Raw genomic sequence first — 21,238 nt, 5'->3', positions numbered from 1 at the left:
TTATTATTATAGGTATTATATATACTATTTTGACATTAATTTTTTGCAGTAATGTAATTATGGCACAAATCTTTCTTCTAATTAACTCCCTTTCAATGTGCACAAATCCATGCACCAGGCACTAGTACTCCAATAATGAACTATAAGACAGGGAAACTAAGAAAACAATCCCATTCACAAATACACCCAAAAAAAAAACAACAAAAAAAACAAACAAAAAAAAAACCAGGAATAAATTTAAGCAAGGATGCGAAAAACCTATACTCGGAAAATAATCAGACACTGAAGAAGATGCAAACAAGTGGGAGCATATACCATGTTCATGCATTAGAATAATTAACATAATTAAAATGTCCATACTACCCAAAGCAATCTATATAGATTTAATACAATTCCTACCAAGATACCAAAGGTGTATTTCACAAAACTAGAACAAATATTCCAAAAATTTATGTGGAACCACAAAAGAACTCAAATAGCCACCATACTCTTGGAAAAAAAAAAAAAAAAAAAGTTGGAGGAATCACACTACCTGTTACCAAACTATATAGCAAGGCCATAGTAATTAAAGCATCACGGCACTGCCCTAGCTGGTTTGGCTCAGCAGACAGAGCATTGGCCTGCAGTCTGAAGGGTCCTAGGTTCGATTCCAGTCAAAGGCATATACCTGGGTTGTGGGCTCAATCCCCAGTAGGAGACATGCAGGAGGCAGCTAATCAATGATTCTCTCTCATCACTGATGTTTCTCTCTCTCTCCCTTTCTCTCTGAAATCATCAATAAAAATAGTTTTTTTTTAAAAAATCATCATGGTACTGGCATAAAAACAGACATACATCAATGGAACAGAATAGAAAGACCAGAATAAATAGAATAGAAAGAACAGGATAAACCCTCAACTGTATGGTCAATTAATATTTGACAAAGGAGGCAATAACATACAATGGAATAAAGACAGTCTATTCAGCCCCAGCCGTTTTAACTCAGTGGGTAGAACATGGGCCTTTGGACCAAAGGGTCCCAGGTTCGATTCCAGTCAAAGGCACATGCCCTGGATGCATGCTCAAACCCCAGTGGGGGGCATGCCGGAGGCACCCAATCAATGATTTTTCTTTCATCATTGATGTTTCTGTCTCTCTCTCCCTCTCCCTTTCTCTCTAAAATCAATAAATTAAAAATAAAACACTGAGAAAAAAAAAAAGACAGTCTATTGGGGCTTAATCACAAGGAACAACAACAGCCTGTAATTATTGGAATTGAGAGTCTAGGTCAGTGGTCTGCAAACTCATTAGTCAACAGAGCGGCAAACCGCAGCTCGCGAGCCGCGTGTGGCTCGCAAGCTGCAGTTAGCTGACCACTGGTCTATTCAATAAGTGGTGCTGGGAAAATTGGACAGATAACGTGCAAAAAAAAAAAAAAAATGAAAGCCCTGGTCCTGGCCAGTGCGGCTCAGTAAGTAAGAGGGTCAGCCCAAGCACTGAAGGGTCATGGGTTCAATTCCCGTCACGGGCCTGTACCTGGGTTGGAAGTTCAATCCCTGTTCCCAAGAAGGAGCGGGTGCAGGAGGCAACCAATCGATGTGTCTCTCACATTGATGTTTCTCTCTCCCTCTCTCTTTCTTCCTCCCCATCCTCTCTTCTATGCTCTCTGAAAAATCGATGGAAAAAATATCCTCAGGTAAGGATTAACAAAACAACAACAACAACAAATGAAAGCCCTGGCACCATCCTGCTAGACCAAGGTTTCAGGTTTGATCTCTGGTTAAGGGCACATTCAAGAAGCAACCAATGGCCCTAACTGGTTTGGCTCAGTGGATAGAGCGTCCGCCAGCGGACTGAAGGGTCCCAGGTTTGATTCCAGTCAAGGGCATGTACCTTGGTTGCGGGCACATCCCCAGTAGGGGGCGTGCAGAAGGCAGCTGATCAATGTTTCTTTCTCATCGATGTTTCTAACTCTCTATCCCTCTCCATTCCTCTCTGTAAAAAAATCAACAAAATACATTTTAAAAAAAAGAAGCAACCAATGAATACATTTAAAAAGTGGGACAACAAATCCATGTTTCTCTTTCTCAAAACCAGTAAATATAATTTTTAAAATATATTTTTACTGATTTCAGAGAGGAATGGAGAGGGAGAGACAGAAACATCAATGATGAGAGTATTGTTGATTGGCTGCCTCCTGCATGCCCCACACTATGATTCCAGTCCTGTGCCCTGACCAGGAATTGAACCATGACCTCCTGGTTCATAGGTCAATGCTCAACCACTGAGCCGCATCAGCTGGGCTTAGTAAATATAATTTAAAAAAAAATTTTTAAATAAAGACTTGTACTAGGAAAACAACAAGTCGTTGAAAAGAGAGAGAGGAAGATATAAACAAGTGGAAGAATATACTGTAGAATTAACATCATTAAAATGCCCATACTACTCAAAGCAATCCATAGGTTCAATATAATCCCTATTAAAATACCAATGGCATTATTTCACAGATCTAGAACAAATACTCCAAAAATGTATATGGAACCATAAAAGATCCCGAATAGCTGCAGCTATCTTGAGAAAGAAGAACAAAGTTAGAGGGATCACAATGCCAGATATTAAGTCATACTACGAAGCCACTGTAATCAAAACAGCCTGGTACTGGCACAACAACAGTCATATATAGATCAATGGAACAGAAGAGAGAACCCAGAAATTGACCCAAGCCATTATGCTCAATTAATATTTGACAAAGGAGGCAAGAAAAGTCTCTTCAACAAATGGCATTGGGAAAACTGGACAAGTACATGCAATAAAATAAAACTAAACCACTAACTTACAACATACACGAAAATAAACTCAAAATGGATAAGAGTCATGAAACCATAAAAATCCTAGAAGAAACCATAGGCAGCAGAATCTCAGACATCTCTCGTAGCAAATAAACAAACAGAACTACATAAAAATAAAAAGCTTCTGCACAGCAAAAGAAACCATCAACAAAATGAAAAGGGAGCCCACTGTATGAGAGAACATATTTGGCAATAATACATGTGATAAAGGGTTAATATCCAAAATATGTAAGGAACTCATACAACTTAACAAACAGATAAGCAAAGGACCTAAATAGACACTTCTCCAAAGTGGACATACAGATGGCCAAGAGACATGAAAAAATGCCCAGTCACTAATCATCAGACAGATGCAAATTAAAATGACAATGAGGTATCATCTCATACCTATCAGAATGGCTACCATCAACAAATCAACAAATGACAAGTGCTGGCGAGGATGTGGAGAAAAGGGAACCCTAGTACACTGCTATTGGGGACGCAGACTGATGCAGCCATTATGGAAAACTATGAAGTTTCCTCAAAAAATTAAATATGGAACTGCTATTTGACCCAGTGATCCCACTTCTAGGAATACATCCTAAGAAACCAAAATACCAATTAGAAAGAATGTTTGCACCCCTATGTTCATTTCAACGTTATTTACAATAGCCAAGATTTCGAAGCAGCCCAAGTATCCATCACTAGATGAATGGATAAAAAAGCAGTGGTACATTTACACCAGGGAATATTATACAGTAGTAAAAAAGAAGTATCTCTTACCCTTTGAGACAGCATAGGAGGATCTAGAGAGTATTACGCTAAGCGAAATAAGCCAGTCAGAGAAAGAGAAGTATCACATGATTTCACTTACTGGTATAGGTTGAATTTAATGAACAAAAGAAACGAACAAACAAAATAGAAACAGACTCACAGATACAGAGAACAGACTGACAGCTGTCAGAGATAGAGGGATGGGGGGGGCTGGGTGAAAAAGGTGAAGGGATTAAGAAAAAAAACACACAACACAAACCTCATAAACAACAGTATGGTGATTACTAGAGGGAAAGGGGGTAGGGGAAGGTAGGAGAGGATAAAGGGAAGATAAATGACTTGGGGTGGTAAACACACAATACAATATACAGATGATGTATTACAGAATTGTACAACTGAAACCTATATAATTTTAGTAACCAATGTCTCCCCAGTAAATTCAATTTAAAAAAAATAAGATTATAATTTCCCCAGTAGGTTTTAGTAGAAATTTCAAATTATACCAACTGAAAATCTGTTCCTATTTTATTTATTTATTTTTAAATGTAATTTTATTGATTTCAGAGAGGAATGGAGAGGGATAGAAACATCAATGATGAGAATCACTGATTGGCTGCCTCTTGCACGCCCCCTACTGGGGATCGAACCCACAACCCAGGCAAGTGCCCTTGACCAGAATCAAACCCGGGACTCTTCAGTCTGCAGGCCGACACTCTATCCACTAAACTGAACCGACTAGGTCTGTTCCTATTTTATTAACCAAAGAAAATCTCAGTGGAATAGAGCATATGTCAAGAACAAAAACATTAACCTCTCATTCATTTATTTCTATGGTACAAATTTTATTTTACTTTTAAATAACCAAAAAAAAATTGCTTTTACTGAATGGAAATTTTAAGAAATTATTTTAATTACAAATTAAGTAGTGAACAATAGAATTCATAGCTTATCTAAGAGGGAAAATCCATATGCAACAAGTTAAACTAGGTTTTTTTTAAAGTTACAACTTAAATACAGTTTTGTACAGCATGCATCACAAAACAGTACAGATATACCAAGGAAATTCCCAAAAGTCAAGAATACAATCACAGCATAAAATTCCCTCCTCTCCACACCCTAATTTTTATACTAAGAACTACCACTCTTTTGAACCTCTTCACTTGCTCTTCTTGCCATCTGCACTGGCAAATGACATTCTTCTCAAAACAATTTTCACTAAGAAGTTGAAGTTTTTCTTTTCTCAATATGGTTATTGACTATGAATAGAGAGCAAAGGTGTACGTATTTAGAAGTGAACACTGATGGCTGGCTAGGCTCACTGATGGTTAAATGTCTTGCTCTGACACTCCAGCTTCCAGCATACCTTTCCAAATTCCAAGAATTCAACTTGGTTATTTAATTTCCTGAAAATAACTCACAAAGGAACTCTAAACTAAAAAAAAATTTCCCCTTCTAACATTTTATATTAGTAACAGCATATGCAGAGATCCTCACCCCTAACTGTGTCAGAATCAGTTGTAGAGCTTCATCAGTTGTAAGGCTACTACCTGATTCAGCAAGCTCCTCACATCATTTAATCAAGATGTTATTTTTCTTCCAATGCTAAAACAAACTAAAAAAAATCAAATTTTCTCTTATGCTCTTGTGATGGGAGAAAGGCCATGTAAACAAACTAATACTATGATTCATTCATAAATGAAACATCCAAGTTCTTACCAGGTAATACAGGTTCTGCCTGATGTCCTACGATTACCTCATATACTACTAGTAATGTACTCTACACTCTACAAAGCCAAGGCTCAGCTTAACTACCTTCTACAAAAATCTCTGTACAAGCACACAATCCAAACTCTTTCTTTCTTGCCCTGTAGTCATTGGTTTAACACTCATTTCATGTAACAAATATTTCTTAAATATCTATATTGGTACATTATTCTAACGAGTATAGCAATGAACAGAACAAAAAATCCTCATAAAACCTACATTTTAATTGTGAAAGACATGTGATAAATAACTTGTCAGATGGTGATAATCGGTATGGAAAAAAAAAAGAAAGCAAGGAAGAAAATAAGAAGGTTGATTGAGGAGGACTTCTGGTCAAGGAAGGCCTCTATATAACATTTAGATGACATCTGAGCAGAATTCTAAAAGAAATAAGAGAAAAAATGAGCCATGCAAATATCTAGGAGAGAAAATTTGAACAAACAGTCCTTTGCATGTGATCCCTTATATGACCTAGTCTTTTATGTCCAAAAAACACTTAGGAACAAAGAAGATATATTTAAATCAATGCTCTGAGAGAACTACATTATCAGAAGTATTCAAAGGAATAAGAATGCAGACTAAGCAAAGAAATCCCTTCAGTTAAGGCCAGTTGGCCAGTAGCTTTCCGGCCAGCAATCGTACAGGGCACCATGTCTGCTTCTGTGGGCACTGTCTTTTAACTGTCCAAAATTATAACCCTCTACATGTGGCTATTTGAATTTAAATTCATAAAAATTAAAAATTCAGTTCCTCAATCCCATTAGCCATATTCAAGTGTACAACAGCCAAATGTAGCTAATGGCTCTCATACTGGACAGAGCGGAATAGAACATTTCCATCTCCACAGAAAGTTGTATTCTGCAGTACAAATTGTAAATTTTCAGTAAATCACAAATATTATCACCATGCTATGCTAACTTCTCTTACCACTTTTCTAGGAAGGAAAATTCTGTTCTTTAGACTTTTAACTAACACCATAAATCATTCAGGCAAAAACCCAAAAATAGATTAATAATGTACAATATTTTAAGTACTCCTAAGTTAGATTATTTTCTTACAACTCACATTAACACATAGAGAGAGAAGAGAGAAGAAAGCAGCAATAGTCACCAACCTAGCAACACTTGACTGCAAGGCAAGAGATTATGTCCAACTTTTCCAAGTGGGCTAAAATCTACAAGTGTGGATTTTGTTCTATCCTGACAACCTCATTTCTCCTACCATTCACCTATATCCTAAGAAAGTGGTGAAAAATAGCATCAGGAGCATGCAAAGCCATAATTTTTTAATGACTTAGTTTTTCACATTGTTACAATAGTGTGTAATTACAACAACAAAAAACAATTCTGGCAAAAACAAGTATCTCTTCTTTAAACTAAACTCCTACATAATATATATCACGTTAAACTCATATTCCCACCCTTTCATTAGACAAATTATATACAAGACATTTTTTGCAGAAATTCTGACCAATTTATGACAATGTTTTATAGTCAGAAAACAGTAATGTGGGGAAAAAATGGACCAAATATGCAACAAAATTAAATTTTAGATATCAAGTCGAGTAGAACAAGCCAGGCAAATCCACTACAAAAAAAACTGAAACTTTTTGTAAACTGATGTGTAAAACCAGGTTTCCTTTGACAAATTAAGACAAACACATACTTCATTATTTTGAAATTATAAAACACAAATTAATTTCATTTCCTACACAATTTACTACAAGTAAGTATGGTACAACTAACAAAGTAGTAGCTCAAAAGCTGAATGCCACTGAAATGATTTAAGTTACTAACTCAGCACCACTTGATTACAAGGCATTAGAGTATGCCCAACTTTTCCTTTATCTTACTTGGAGGAAAAACTAGAGTCAAAAGAGCTAACTACAACACTGAGGAAGCAGAAACAAATTTGAGAAAACAAATACTAATTATACTTTTGGTTAATATTATTTTCTTCATCCCAATGTAAGAGAATAAGGACATTATATCCCCTTTTCTTTCAGTTAGTGATTTTCAATTTTCTTCTACATGTACCTATCCCAATAAATCCTCTAGCACTTTAACTTTAGCAATGAACTTAAATGTTCACTCCACCATCACCACCAAAAAAACTGTTTCTGATGCTTAATCAAAAATTGTTATCCTATGAAATAATTAAACTGTGGTACATCCATATCACAGAATTCTAGTCTGCAATAACAAGGAACAATTATTGATACACCCAACAACTTGGATGAATCTTTTATGTTGCATAAAAAGGGCCAATCCTAAAAGTTATGTACCTTTTAGTAAACATTCTTGAAATGACAAAACTATAGAAAGAGAACAAATTAGTAGTGGTTGCCAGAGTTTGGGGGGTAGAGAGAATGGGAGGGAAGTGGGTGTGGTTCTAATGGAACTGTTCTGTATATTGACTGTTGTGATAGTTATATAATTCACAGGTGATAAGATTGCACAGAACTAAATACACAAATCAGTACAAGTAAAATAGAAAAACATGAATAAGACTGGTAGATTGTATCAATGTTATGACACTGAACTACAGTTTTACAAGGCATTAGCATCAGGAAAACTAGGTAATGGGTACAAGGCATCTAAACGTTTTATTTGTTAAAACTACATGTGACCCTAAAGTTTTATTTTTTTTAAAAAAGTGCTACCCCTACCAATTGGGAGAACCTGAATATTAACTGGGTATTAGACAGTATTAGGAAATGATTGATAATGGTATTATGGTTTTATAGAACAATGGCCTTATTCTTAGGAGATGCATGCTGAAACATTTAGGAATGAACTATTATGTCTGCAACTTACTTTTAACTCTTTTATAAGTATGGGGGGAGAGAGACAGAGAGCAAATACAGCAAAATATTAAATCTAGGTAAAGGGTTTATAAATGCTCTTTGTACTCTTCTCTCAACTTTTCAGCTTGAATTTTCAAAATAAAGAACTGGGGGAGATTAAAGACAAATTGCTCATCTAAAACTATATTATAATCAAACCTAAACACCAATTAGTCTTTTAAAAGGTTTAAAAATAAATTGTTCTGGCAAAACTATACTATAATCCAATGACACTCCAAATCGTCCTAAAACAAAACAAAACAAAAATAGCAATAAGAATTTCAAGTAAACTAAGAGTTACATGGTATTGGATGTGACTTTCTGATGTTTTTCAACATGCATTGACTAAATGTGTGTATTACATATGAATATTTTTACAAAACCAAAGTTATTTCAACATGGATTACTCTTTCTTATTTCTAGAAAAACTGGATCCCCAGAGTTGTTCTACTTTTCAAACAAGTGAAATAAATTTAATTGCAAGAGAGAAAGCAAACACTTTCAAACACACCCCCCAAACTTTCAGTCTTCAGTTTGGCAAATACAGTTAATTCTTTCACAAAGAAATGTTTGCATGAAAGGGGCAACCCACACATTAAATGCCAAACAAAAAAATGTGCTATAATGTGTTAATTATAGCGCCTTGGGCGACAAAACAGTTCCTCCAAACATCATTGCACTTATGACAATGAAAAAAACAAACTGCACACATTCGAAATGTAGAGAATTAGAGAGTAAGTGTGTTTGAGCTAATGTCAAAGGATCCATCTCAAAAGTTCTTATATTCTCTGTTGCTAAATTTTTCCATTGGTGTTAATGCACTTCAGTCATACGAAAATCCTTGTCTAGAACGCCTCTACTGAAAGCCCTTAACTTTTCACTTCCGACCGGGCCACCCCCACGCAATGCGCCCCACCTCCCCAGGAGAGTGATGGGGTGGGGCTGTTTCCCGCTCAGAAACTAAGAAATAAATGTCCCGTCCCTACTCTAGAAAGAAAGAGAAAAAAAGAGAGAGAGGCCAAGATGCTGAAGACTCAAGTATGCAACTAACCAAGAGGAAGTAGTCGTTAAAAAGCTTCCTTTTCTCTTCTAAACTCCTTCCTCCCTTCCAACCTCCCAGGTCACGAAGCGACTCCGGGCCGGGCGGGGACAGGTGAATCCCGAGAGGAAGAGGGAGGGACAGCCCACGGAGGGAGAGCCGCGCTCGGGCAATGAATGAGCTGTACCGCATCCGTACCACCTGTTCCTTCCAAGGGTACCACCCCGATCGGCCGGCAGGGTTCCTGCACAACCCAGGCCGAGGCTCCAGCCCCTATTGCCGGCTTCCCTCCTAAAGGCCCGCCTCTCCTCCCTTCACTCAGTGAGGAATATGGAAACCGGCAAACTAGAAGCTGGGAGAACAGGGCCTAGTCAGGGACCACAGCCTCTGAAGTGAGGGGATGGGAGAAGGAAGCCTCAGACCCCCGGCGCACGGGCCGAAGTGGGAACCATAGGGAGGGGGCGAGAGAATTCATTCCGCCAGACGACAAGTACGAAGGCGGGGTCCCGGGCAAGGGTGGCTCGGAGCCCGTCGGGCCGAGGTTACGGGTGACAGGCCCGGGTACCGGCTGAATCTTTCCCACTGCTTGCCCGGAGCCTCACACTTACCAAGATCCGCTTGAAGAGCGCGTTCTCCTTGGGCGGGAGGCTCACGGCCGGCATCGTTCCGGCTCCTCCCGCTGCTCCCGCCACCGCCCGGCTCGGTCAGTGTGTTTGTCCGACCGCCGCCGTTCCCTGGCGGCTTCAGCCTTGAATGCCCCGATCCACCGCCGCGACCAGGCCTCGGGTGTCACTGCGTCGCCCAACCGCGACACCCCTTCCCCCTTCGTTGTCTTTTTTTCCTTTCTCACTTTACGCGGCCGCCGCTTCCCCCCACCCACCACGGGTCTCCGTCGGCGGTTCACGTGGTAACTGAACGGACCGACAGAGGCAGCCAAAATGGCGGACGCGAAGGGCTTTCCCACCCGGGTCATGCCTCCTAGCACGCAGGCGCGGTGACCTCCTTTCCCCACCTCCTCTGTCCTGGAGCTTGCTGGGAAACTTGGAGGCCGGCCCAAGGGCCAGGGCAGAGAGGGTCGCAGAGGCCCCGCCCACCCTTTCGCTGCTGAGAATTACGGAGGCACCGAGGGAGCAAGGACTGTGGTCCACTCTGGTTCCGACCGCCTCTGCATTAAAAATAGCCTTCCTACTGCTCAACTGGCCTTTCATTCATTGGATTGACTCCCCCAGACTGATCACAGCTTGAGCCTGAAGTGCTTAAATGCAGGTGTTCAAGAAGCGCTGTGTTTGATCGTAGACAAACTGCCGAATTAAGTAGCAGAGGCAGAGAGAAAAAGAAGGCTTCGTGCCAGTGGGGACTTGTAAACAGATATGGAGAGGAGAAGGCTTAATGGAGTCTAAAAAGCGTGGAAGAGCTTGAGCAATTAAATGGACTTGGCTGGGGTACTGGTGATTTAGTTTATTCCTTAAGAAGAGCCTATAAAGGTAGTCAGCCAGATCCAAAGTGTCATTTTGCACTGCCAAAGAAGCATCTGAATGTTAAAGTGTTTTTATTTCATGGTGGAGGCCATACAATGCAGGGTTGACGAGTGTCTGAGTCACCTTGGGTGTGGAATTAGGGACACTGACTTCGCTGGAGCTAGCTTCAAACTAGTGCTTTACATTGTGACTCATTGAATTCTCCATCTCCAGAAATCCTCAAATCTTAGAAGCCTAAGAAGATCTGGCAAGGATACTAGAAAATTATTGCAGTAGGCAAGGTCTGACTACATACCCACCAGGGCATCTTCTACATATACTAGTATGTCATTTCATTAACAATCACAGTAAAACCAAGTTTTAAAGGCAGCATTCCATTGGTAATCTACAGTTTTTCATATCATATGAGCCATTTTTACCCTTGATTACTTTTTTTAAATCCTCACCTGAGAATATTTTTTCCATTGCTTTTCAGAGAGAGTGGAAGGGAGGAAGGACAGGAGGGGAAGAGAGAGAGAGAAACATGGATGTGAGAGAGACACATGGACTGGTTTCCTTCCACATGATCTGCTCTAACCACTGAAAATACCAGCCAGGGCCCCTTGATTATTTTTTACGATCTTTCTCCAGATCCTGAATTGGATTCATAGCATTGTCTGCATCATGAATCATTATATAATATGTAACATTGTTCTTTTAAATTTATTTACTCAGCCCCACTGGTGTGGCTCAATGGTTGAGCATCTACCCATGAACCAGGAGGTCACGTTTGGATTCCCAGTTAGGGTACCAGCCCAAGTTTCTGGCTCAATCCACAGTAGGGGGCATGCAAGGCAGTTGATTAATGATTCTCTCATCATTGATATTTCTATCCCTCTCCCACTCTTCCTCTCTCTGAAATCCATTTTTAAAAAACATTAAATTTATTTACCCAGGTATTTCCCTGATTTCAGCTTCTTCTTCCTTAACTCTCTCTGGAAAGTTTCCCAGTGGAAAAATCTGGGACTAATGCTTGGGCTTTCTGCTATCTCAAATGTCCTCTGCTTTTGCCTGGGTCATAAATAAGGCTTTAGTAGTCAAATCCTGAAATATCCTCAATTTCTGTGATCTCTCTTCAAAAATTCCATTAAGAAAATTTTATTGCCCTAGCTTATTTGGCCCAGTGAATACAGCATTGGTCTGAGGACTGAAGGGTCCCGGGTTCGATTCCGGCAAGGGCACATGCCCAGGTTATGGGCTTGATCCCCAGTAGGGGGCGTGCAGGGGGTAGCCAATCAATGATTCTCTCTCATCATTGATGTTTCTATCCCTCTCCCTTCCTCTTGGAAATAAAAATATTTTTTAAAAGAAAATTTTATCTACAGGATAAACTGTGTTTGAGTTTTGGAATATGGCCAGTGTTTTTATCTTAACTTAAAAAAAACACACACACACACAACAGAACAAACGTAGAATTCATAAAAACAGTTGTTAATTTGTAATAACATTTGAACTTCACTGCCCCCTTTTAAAAGGTCTTTCTTTTAACTATATGAACTATAAAAAGATAGAAAAATTGTCTAACTTCAGGTTTAGGGTTTTCTTTTAAGATTAGGTTTAAGGTTAAAGTTAGGGTTAGTGTTGGGGTTAGGATTATATTTAAGATTAAAATCAGGTTATGGTTAGTGGTAGGGGTTAGGTTTGGGGTTATGGTAGGATTAGCTTTAAGGTTAGGTTTAGGGTTAGGGTTTGGTTTAGGATTAGAGTTAGATTAATTTTAGGGTTAGGTTTCAATTCAGTTATGTTTAGGTTTTGAGTTAGGATTCAGCTTAGGGTTAGGTTTATGTTTAGGGTTAGGTTTCAAATATTATTTGCTATGGTTTTCTAAATGTATCCTGTAAATAATATACTGTTTTCCCCTTGGGAGAAGAACATTTCTTGTCTTTTGAAACAAGCAGTGCCTAAATAGAAGCTAAGCACCTAAATAGATGAGCCAGCAATATACTTTGGTAATGTTACATTCTTTTTGGCCGATAGCAAATAAATACCAATTTTTAAGATTCAGTGAATACTAATTTAGTAAACATTTATCTGAGTCATATCCTCATTAAAATGGACTTATAGACACAGGTAACAGTTGAACCACATAGTCAGAGACTTGATAGCCTGAACTCAACTATAAAATATGTACTCTGGTAGATCACCACTTTTTAACAGATAAAGATCCCATTTATACTGTTAATGACAGCTACCTAGGAAGTTAACATATCCAAGGCTAGATGGTGACAGTGACAATGATGGTGGTGGTGGGTAGTTCACCTTTCCTCAAATATTTGCATATGACTATTGTCAAAATGCCTCATCCCTAAAAAACTTAACCAAAAATCCTATGTAATGACAGCCTAATATGCTAAGTGTCCGACCATTGGACCGTTTGACCAGTAGCTATGACGCACACTGACGACCAGGAAGCAGAAGCTCCGACCAGTAGGTTAGCTTGCTGCTGGGGTCGGGCACATTGGGACTGGGTGACCGGTCTGGCCACACCCTGAGGCCCTCCCCCGGTCCCTCCCCGGCCCTATTCTTGCACCAGTGGGGTCCCTCTACCTGACCTGCACCCTCTCACAATCCGGGACCCCTCAGGGTATGTCAGACTGTGGTTTCAGCCCAATCCCCACAGGCCAGGCCGAGGGACCCCACCAGTGCACGAATCTGTGTACCGGGCCTCTAGTAAATAAATAATTTACCTTACAAACTTTAATTCTACAAAAAAGATATGTAGAGTTAAATTTATTCATTTTCACATATGTAAGATGTTCTCTATTGACACTTTTATGCCTTAATTAGTAAGTACTTAAATTTTATAGAAATACAACAGAAAAGAAATGTGTATTTGCCACCCAGATTTAACAAATGTTAACATTTTGTGATTACTTCAGATTTCTAAATAAAAACTTACAGATACATCAGGCACTCCATCTCTCTCCAGATCCTGAATTTGATGTATAGTCTTCTTGTGAATCATAAATCAATAAACATATATATAATTTACATTTTATACTGTTTCAACTCTTAATCTTCATTAACCCTCCTTAGGAGGTGTAAGTTGAGTAAGAAGTTTCCCAGCAGGAAAATCAGGGACTAAAAAGTCTGATTTCCTAGCTGCTATTCAAATCTCCTTTCCCTTAGCCTGGGTCATAAATAAAGTTTTAGCATTCAAATTCTGGAAATGCTTAAATGAATGTCACGTAGCAACTTCTACCAAAACATCACAGCTATTAGCTGCTGGCTGGAATCGCTTCACCAGGATTCTTTTCAAGATGTGGTTTCACCTACAGCTGCCTACTCCAAGTGTAGGGTTCCATCAGCTATAACACGCTGAGAGAAATGTGCTTATACTTTATCACTCTTCCAAAATATACACCAGTAAACGGGGCCAAAAGAACAAAACAGCCTTTTCCAGTAGCAGTACTGAAATTGGCAATTTGCTTACTGGATCTGTATGCTCCGACTAAACCAGGTTTCTGTTCCAACTTGTTGGATACTAGCAAAAGCTGTGTCAGGACAAGCTTCCAAGGGATGGTGTAGAAAGGGTATACAACTGACTGGGTGCTGAGTGGACTAGAAGAGAAGAAGTTGAGAACCAACAACTGAGTCAGCATATTAGCTGAGTGGTTTGCTTACTTGAGCATGAGCCCAGGAGACTCAAACTAGGTTACAAACAATAAAGTGACTCACATCTTAGCAATCTATTTAGCCATCCATTACATGTACTAGTAAAAGTGAACCAGAAAGCATAAACAATTATTTTGTACTCTTTAGTTAATAATTTTTGGTTTAAAATTTTTAATAACATCTAAAGAAAATATAGAAGGGCCCTGGCTGGTGAAGCTCTGTGGTTGCAGTGTTGGCCGGCGCACTGAAAGGTCGGGGGTTCAATTCCTGGTCAAGAGCACGTACCTGGGTTGTTTGTTTGATCCAGGGCCCCAGTGGGGCACGTGCAGGAAGCAACTAATAGACGTATCTCTCTCATATCAATGTTTCTCTCTCTCACTCTCTCTCTCTCTCCCCGATTCCTCTCCCTAAAAATCAATGGAAAAAAATACCATGCCCTAGCTCAGTGGTCGGCAAACTCATTAGTCAAGAAAGCCAAACATCAACAGCACAATGATTGAAATTTCTTCTGAGAGCCAAATTTTTTAAACTTAAACTTCTTCTAACGCCACTTCTTCAAAATACTAGCCCAGGCCGTGGTATTTTGTGGAAGAGCCACACTCAAGGGGCCAAAGAGCCACAAGTGACTCGCGAGCTGCAGTTTGCCGACCACTGCCCTAGCTGGTTTGGCTCAGTGGATAGAGCGTTGGCCTGTGGACTGAAGGGTCCTGGGTTCAATTTCCACCAAGGGCACATCCCTGGGTTGCAGGCTCAATCCCCAGTAGGGGGCGTGCTGGAGGCAGCTGATCAATGATTCTCTCTCATCATTGATGTTTCTATCGCTCCCTCTCCCTTCCTCTCTGAAATCAATGGAGATATATTTAAAATAAATAAATAAATATATATAGACATATATATATATCATTGGGTGAGGATTAACAAAAAAAGAATATATAGAAGGAAAAGAAGTTTGCTAACATTTACTTTGCGTTTAAAACGAGACTAAACGGCATAAGACTCAAAGGCTTAGAGTTAAATTATTAAAATTTATTATCTCTTTTACCTATACATATTTTTACAAGGTCTTTACACATCAGATCAAGTTGAGAATTGAATGTACAAAAGTCTGGTTCAACTGTGAAAGACAAAACCTACTGATCAGTACAATGTTTTTAACAGGCAAAACCAAGTTGTTTACAAACTAAGCGTCCCAGCGACCCTATACATAGGCTTCATGTTACAGATTTAAAACGGAGGCACACAGAGGTTAAGTAATTTGCCTAAAATCCATGCAGCTACTCGTAAAAAGGTGTGAGCAGGAATGGCACTTTGCAACTTAGCACTTTGAACCCTGCCCTTCAACTCACGGGGGCTGTCCAAGCCTGTTAGGTGGGCTAAGGAGGGTCACTAGGTGAAAAGGGAGGATCACTAACTCTGGGGTCTTAAAAAGGGAGGATCACTAACTCTGGGATCAGAAGACCTCAGTCTGAAGCCCGCCTCCCCCATCTGTGTGATCTTGAGCGGGTCAGGGCATTTATTTTAAAATGCGAGGCTTCTCTTTTCCTCACAGGGTTGTGAGGCTTTTCTACGATAGTGCGAGCAAACAGACTTTAGAAACTGAGAGAGGTCTTTCCAAACATAAGGTATTCTATGTCACCTTGGATGAGTAGCTTGTCTTCTTTGAGCTTCATCTGTGAATTGAAGATAATAATCACGGCATGCCATGCAGTCTGTCGTGAAGGTGAAATGAGAGGATGCATGTAAACCACATGATGCATAAATGCACAGTGCCTGGAACACAGAATTTAATCAACATACTAACTATTCAACTATTCAACACGACACTTCATTTTCAGTTTTCTGGCTCCTGACGGTAGATTTTAGTAAATCTAAGGATAGGTATCCCTGGGGAAGGGGCCTGAAATAAACTCTCGGAGGACAAGGAAGAGGATAAACCACCTCCTCCGCCCCCACACCACACTCGCCGTTAATCATTTCCTGCCCAGCGCGTACAGACTGGGGACGGAGACCAGCGGAGTGAGAGTACCTGGCTGTAACCGACTCAGACTGCGACTCGGCGAACGCCTCAGCGCGGCCGGCTGCGGAGCCGGCGGGTCCCGCCGCCAGGGGGCGCTCCGAGGGCCGGCGCCGACCCGGAGGGACCGGCTGGGGAGGTGGAGCCCGCTCGGCAAGATGGCGCCGTCCGCGTTGCTGCGGCCCTTCTCCCGGCTGCTGGCCCCGGCCAGGCTCCCGAGCGGCTGTGAGTGTCCCTCCTCGTGCAGGCAGACCCGGCCTCCCAGCCTGCCCTTCCCAGGGTGAACCCGGCTCGCGGGGGCGGGGGGTGGCTGCGGCCCGGGCCCGTCCTGCTGTGACCTTCGCCGGCCCGCGCGGCCCGAGCCCACGCCTGTCCGCACCCCTGACTCTCGGCTCCCTATCACCCACCGCCGACCTTCCTCCAAGCGCCACCCAACCCCTCTTTGTGCGAACGGACCTTGGATTCCTCCTCCCCTCTCTTTGCAGGAGGAGAGACCTCCCGGGGGCGCTTTCCCCCCCCACCCCCAGTCCTCCGTGGCCCAGGGCGAGTCGCTTGACCTCTCTGAACCTCTGTTCCCTTGGCTGTTTCAGGAGGGGGTGGAGTTGAAGGGAGAATTAAATGCGATAATACACGTAGTTTCTAACAAGGAGACCAGTTACAGATTTTCCGTCCCTTGCAGCGTCAGCGCGGTCCAAGTTCTACGTTCGGGAGCCGCTACACGACAAACCTGATTGGCTGAAAGTGGGACTGACCTTGGGCACCACCGTCTTCTTGTGGGTCTATGTAAGTCTTGACTCCCTTGTTTCGTGCGACCTCCAGACGGTGGGGAGGAGAAACATAAGTGTGAGGTTGCAAGTTGGGAGCAAATCTCCCAATGCAATAGGATAGTTCTATATTTGTCCATGAAGGAAATCCCAAGGATTAAAAGTATTAAGATTTTAGGGGCATTGAGAAAATAGGATGAAGCTGAAATTTGTCATTCATTGTTACTTAGCACGGGTTTGTCATGAGTGGCAGTGTTACTACTTATTATCCTGTATCTAATTTCTTTTTTTTTTTTAATATGTATTTATTGATTTCAGAGAAGAAGGGAGAGAGAGAGAGATAGAAACATCAATGATGAAAGAGAATCATTGATCGGCTGCCTCTTGCACGCCCCACACTAGGGATGGAGCCCACAACCCTGGCATGTGCCCTGACCCAGAATCGAACCGTGACCCGAACCGTGACCTCCTGGTTCCTAGGTCGATGCTCAACCACTGAGTCCCGCCTGCTGGGCTGTATCTACTAGTAATTTCTTAAGGAGGATGGAGGCTGGTTGGGGTTTTATGAAGGCACTTTTCTCAGGTGTTGTAGAGACAAACCATCAATGAACAGGTATATAAGTTAAATCACATTAGATTTCCAAAATATAAGATTTTTTAAAATTTATTTGGGCGGGAAGGAGAGGGAGAGAAAACATCAGTTTATTGTTCCGCTTACTTATGCATTCATTCGTTGCTTCTTGTATGTACCCTGACCAGAAACCTTGGTGTATTTGGAGGATGCTCTAACCAACTGAGCTACCTGGCCAGGGCCAAAACATAAGATTTTAATCATTGGTTTGTATAAATACATTGTTGGAAATTGTACTTACTTTGTAGGTATAGCAGCCTTTCTTCTTCTTCTTCTTCTTTTTTTTTTTGGTCTTTACAGTATGCCAAATGCTTTATATATAAAAATTCATTTAGCCCAGCTGGCATGGCTCCATGGTTGAGCATCAACCTATGAACCAGGAGGGCACGGTTCCATTTCCAGTCAGGGCACATGCCAGGGCTGTGGATTCAATCTCAGTGTAGGGCATGCAGGAGGCAGCCGATCAATGATTCTCTCTTCTCTCTCATCATTGATGTTTCTATCTCTCTCCCTCTCCCTTCTCTGAAATCAATTTTAAAAAATATTTTTAAAAATACTCATTTAATATTCTCAACAACACTATGTAGGTACTATTATTGTTGAACTTTAACAGATTCAAGAAACACTTGGAGAAATTTGTTGGCTGAATCTGCTTCTCCCTAACTTCAGAGGTAGCTACACTATAGACCAGTGGTCAGCAAACGCATTAGTCAACAGAGCGGCAAACCGCGGCTTGCGAGCCGCATGTGGCTCACGAGCCGCAGTTTGCCGACCACTGCTATAGACCATTCTGAAGTACTGCCTCCTTAAAAGTTAACTCAAAGTATCTGTGCTACATTAGTATTTAAAGTTTTTGTTTTGTACCTAATGGGGTTGGAGCTTCCTCCACTACTCCTAACTCCATCTCTTTGGGTCTCCTATTTTGGATTTTCTCATTAAAGTTATTCAGCTCTTTCAAATTGAAAGGAATAAGAGGTGTTGAAAGTCACTTACAACCTAACAACAGTAACTAATCCTTTTAAAATAATGTTATAATGAAATTTTATACATTCTTAAAGTTTTCCTGAAATGGAGCTTTATTGCTACTGAGGGCTCTGGTTGAAATTAAATCTTTGATTTCAGCGAATGTCACCCTATATCAACCATTGTTCCACTTGCATATTTTGTCAGAGAGTGGTTCTAAGAAAGTGGCTGTCCTCCTGGTATCTAATTAATACACATATATTTGGGGGTGGGGTTGTTCATTCACTCACAGTATCAAATTTCTAAGGTTAGAAGAATAATACACACCTACCAACCAGCCTGGACCCCCTTTAATAACCGAGTCCTGCTTTGTTGTGTTGTTTAATCCCTTTGTGGTGAGGCATTCCATTAACTGCCCACTGATGGAAGGAATTTATTTGGCAAAAGATGAATTTTAAAATTAGCACAGATACTTTGAGTTAACTTTTAAAAATTTTATCTATAAGGAGGCAGTATTTCAGAGTGGTCTATATTATTAGTCTCCTCTTTTTTAATTTGCCAGGAAGATTACATTTCTTATTTTAACTGTTACCTCCTTCTAGCTCATCAAACAACATAATGAAGATGTTTTAGAATATAAAAGAAGAAATGGGTTGGAATAAACTTCTTAAGTGCTAATACTGTAAGTATGCAATTTTATAGGATCAATAGATTATGCAAGTTAATTAAACTCTTTATTTTTATTGATTGATTTTTAGAGAGAGAGGAAGGATAGAGATGGAAACATCGATGAGAGAGAAACATCATCAATCAGCTGCCTCCTGCATGCTACCCTATTGGGGATGGAGCCTGAAAACTGGGCATGTGCCCTGACCGGAAATCGAACTGGTGACCTCTTGGTTCCTGGGTCGATGCTCAAGACGCTCAATTGCTGAGCCACACCGGCTGGGCTGAACTCTTTAAATAATGAATTTTGGTTGTGTGTGTTTTTTATTAGATTTATGCTTTTTAGCACCTATATTCCTGTCTGTGACAAATTTATAAATTTTTAGTATCTTGGTCTATCATCACTTAGTGTATTCATTTTTAACCATTATGCTCTGCCTGTGTTCAAAAAAAATTAAGAGGGAAACCAAAATCATATTATTTTATTAAATCTAATAGGACTATACACAGTGCCTTCATAGCACATATGATAAGTTATAATTATTTGTGTATTTGGTTCTTAATATCTACTTGTCAGATCCCACACTTAAGCGTAAATTCCATGAGAACAGGAACCCTGTCTGTTTTATTAATCACCATGTAGTCAGCAACTTGCTCAGTGTCTGATCCAACTAGGAGTTTCATATTTGTTGGATAGATGAATGTATAAGGGCAGGCAATAGATGGTTAATTTTTTACTGTGTGACCATTACAGTATGATTGGTACTACAACTGAACAATTCCTGGTAAAACATGGCTGTGAACAAAGTAACATTCTCTGTATGGTCTATGATTCTGTGATTTAAAAGATAGTGATTTTATGTATAATATATATACATATAGATACATAGATAGATAGATAGATTAGGTTGATTAAAGTAGATAACTTATTTCTGCTGAGTAAAATAGTAATCACTAATGTACACTTTTTCATATTTAACTCTCAGACTCAGCTCTTTAGAGTTTGATTATCCAAATATTTGCTTTTTTTAAATATTAATATCAACTTGCCCATATCACTACTTCAGCCAATCAAGAGATAAGTATGAAATAGGTATTTAAATCAAAATCAGATGCTTTTACTGCTCTCTTGTAGTTCAATTAAATTATTTTTTCCTAAAACTTAAAATGAGGTCTTGATGCTCTTTGTGGATTTGTTTTCTAGACTTTCTTGATGCTCTAAGGTTAATTATTTAGAATGGTCTAATTTTAACATTTCTGTTGGTTAATGCTATAGTTTTAATTTCTTTCCTCTTCATTATAGGTATGCTCCATATAGAGTTGAAAGCAGTTCCAATCTGTTGAGTTGTAAGCGAGAGAGAAAAGTTATATGTGAATCTATGTAATCAGCATTTGTGTTTTGCATCATTAAATGAAAAAATAAAAATACATCTGTATTCTTCAGATTGTGTGTATTGTGACAATGTGTAGAAAATGTCGATTCTAAGGTATATTATTAGGAGTATTTCATTGTGGGAGGTAACCTTCTGATAACAGAGTCAGTAGTAATTAAGGGCCCATTGGTAAGGAAATTTGTTAAGGAGATAGACTTAAAAATCACTGTTGAAGGATTTATTCCTTATATTAACTTTTAATTTCTAGTCAAAGCATTTATTCTTTAGTGTGTCACAGTGATAGAGCTACTTCATTACTCAAAATACAAAAGAACCCAAATGTTCTTTTCTTCTAGCAGAGTCATTTTGGTTAAGTCAGAAAGTAATGTTGAATCTGTTATCAGAATTCCTTCTCACTCCATTTCTTTGAATTTGAATGGTTTTCACTTGGATGACTGGTTATGGT

At 40.0% G+C, this 21,238-nt stretch overlaps 2 protein-coding genes across 3 annotated transcripts in view; one reads left to right on the top strand and one right to left on the bottom strand.

The window, feature by feature from the left end:
- NAA15 (N-alpha-acetyltransferase 15, NatA auxiliary subunit) overlaps positions 1-10,172 on the bottom strand; it is a 72,360-nt gene extending 62,188 nt beyond the window's left edge. Inside the window, exon 1 of one of the 2 annotated variants that reach the window (XM_080676042.1) lies at positions 9,838-10,172. In XM_080676042.1, the coding sequence (XP_080532168.1) occupies positions 9,838-9,891 (54 nt within the window). In that variant the 5' untranslated portion in view covers positions 9,892-10,172. The remainder of the gene's footprint in view (positions 1-9,837) is intronic. The other variant, XM_080676043.1, reaches the window with a different exon arrangement.
- A 6,183-nt stretch (positions 10,173-16,355) lies between these two features.
- NDUFC1 (NADH:ubiquinone oxidoreductase subunit C1) lies at positions 16,356-20,842 on the top strand. The gene is made up of 4 exons (XM_080674773.1): positions 16,356-16,600; positions 17,055-17,158; positions 19,336-19,415; positions 20,703-20,842. Exons 1-3 carry the CDS (start codon positions 16,534-16,536, stop codon positions 19,393-19,395), a joined length of 231 nt encoding a protein of 76 aa, XP_080530899.1. The 5' UTR covers positions 16,356-16,533; the 3' UTR covers positions 19,396-19,415; positions 20,703-20,842.
- Positions 20,843-21,238: the final 396 nt, after the last annotated feature.

Source organism: Plecotus auritus, assembly GCF_963455305.1.
Source record: "Plecotus auritus genome assembly, chromosome: 6".
Classification (NCBI taxonomy): Eukaryota; Metazoa; Chordata; class Mammalia; order Chiroptera; family Vespertilionidae; genus Plecotus; species Plecotus auritus.
Note: the sequence above shows the minus strand (reverse complement) of the source record. Positions and strands in the feature narration are given on the sequence as shown.

Coding starts and splice junctions, on each gene's coding strand:
- NDUFC1 (XM_080674773.1), top strand. CDS start 16,534: ATGGCGCCGTCCGCGTTGCTGCGGCCCTTCTCCCGGCTGCTGGCCCCG. Junction 16,601..17,054: donor GGCCAGGCTCCCGAGCGGCT/GTGAGTGTCCCT, acceptor CGTCCCTTGCAG/CGTCAGCGCGGTCCAAGTTC. Junction 17,159..19,335: donor CCGTCTTCTTGTGGGTCTAT/GTAAGTCTTGAC, acceptor ACCTCCTTCTAG/CTCATCAAACAACATAATGA.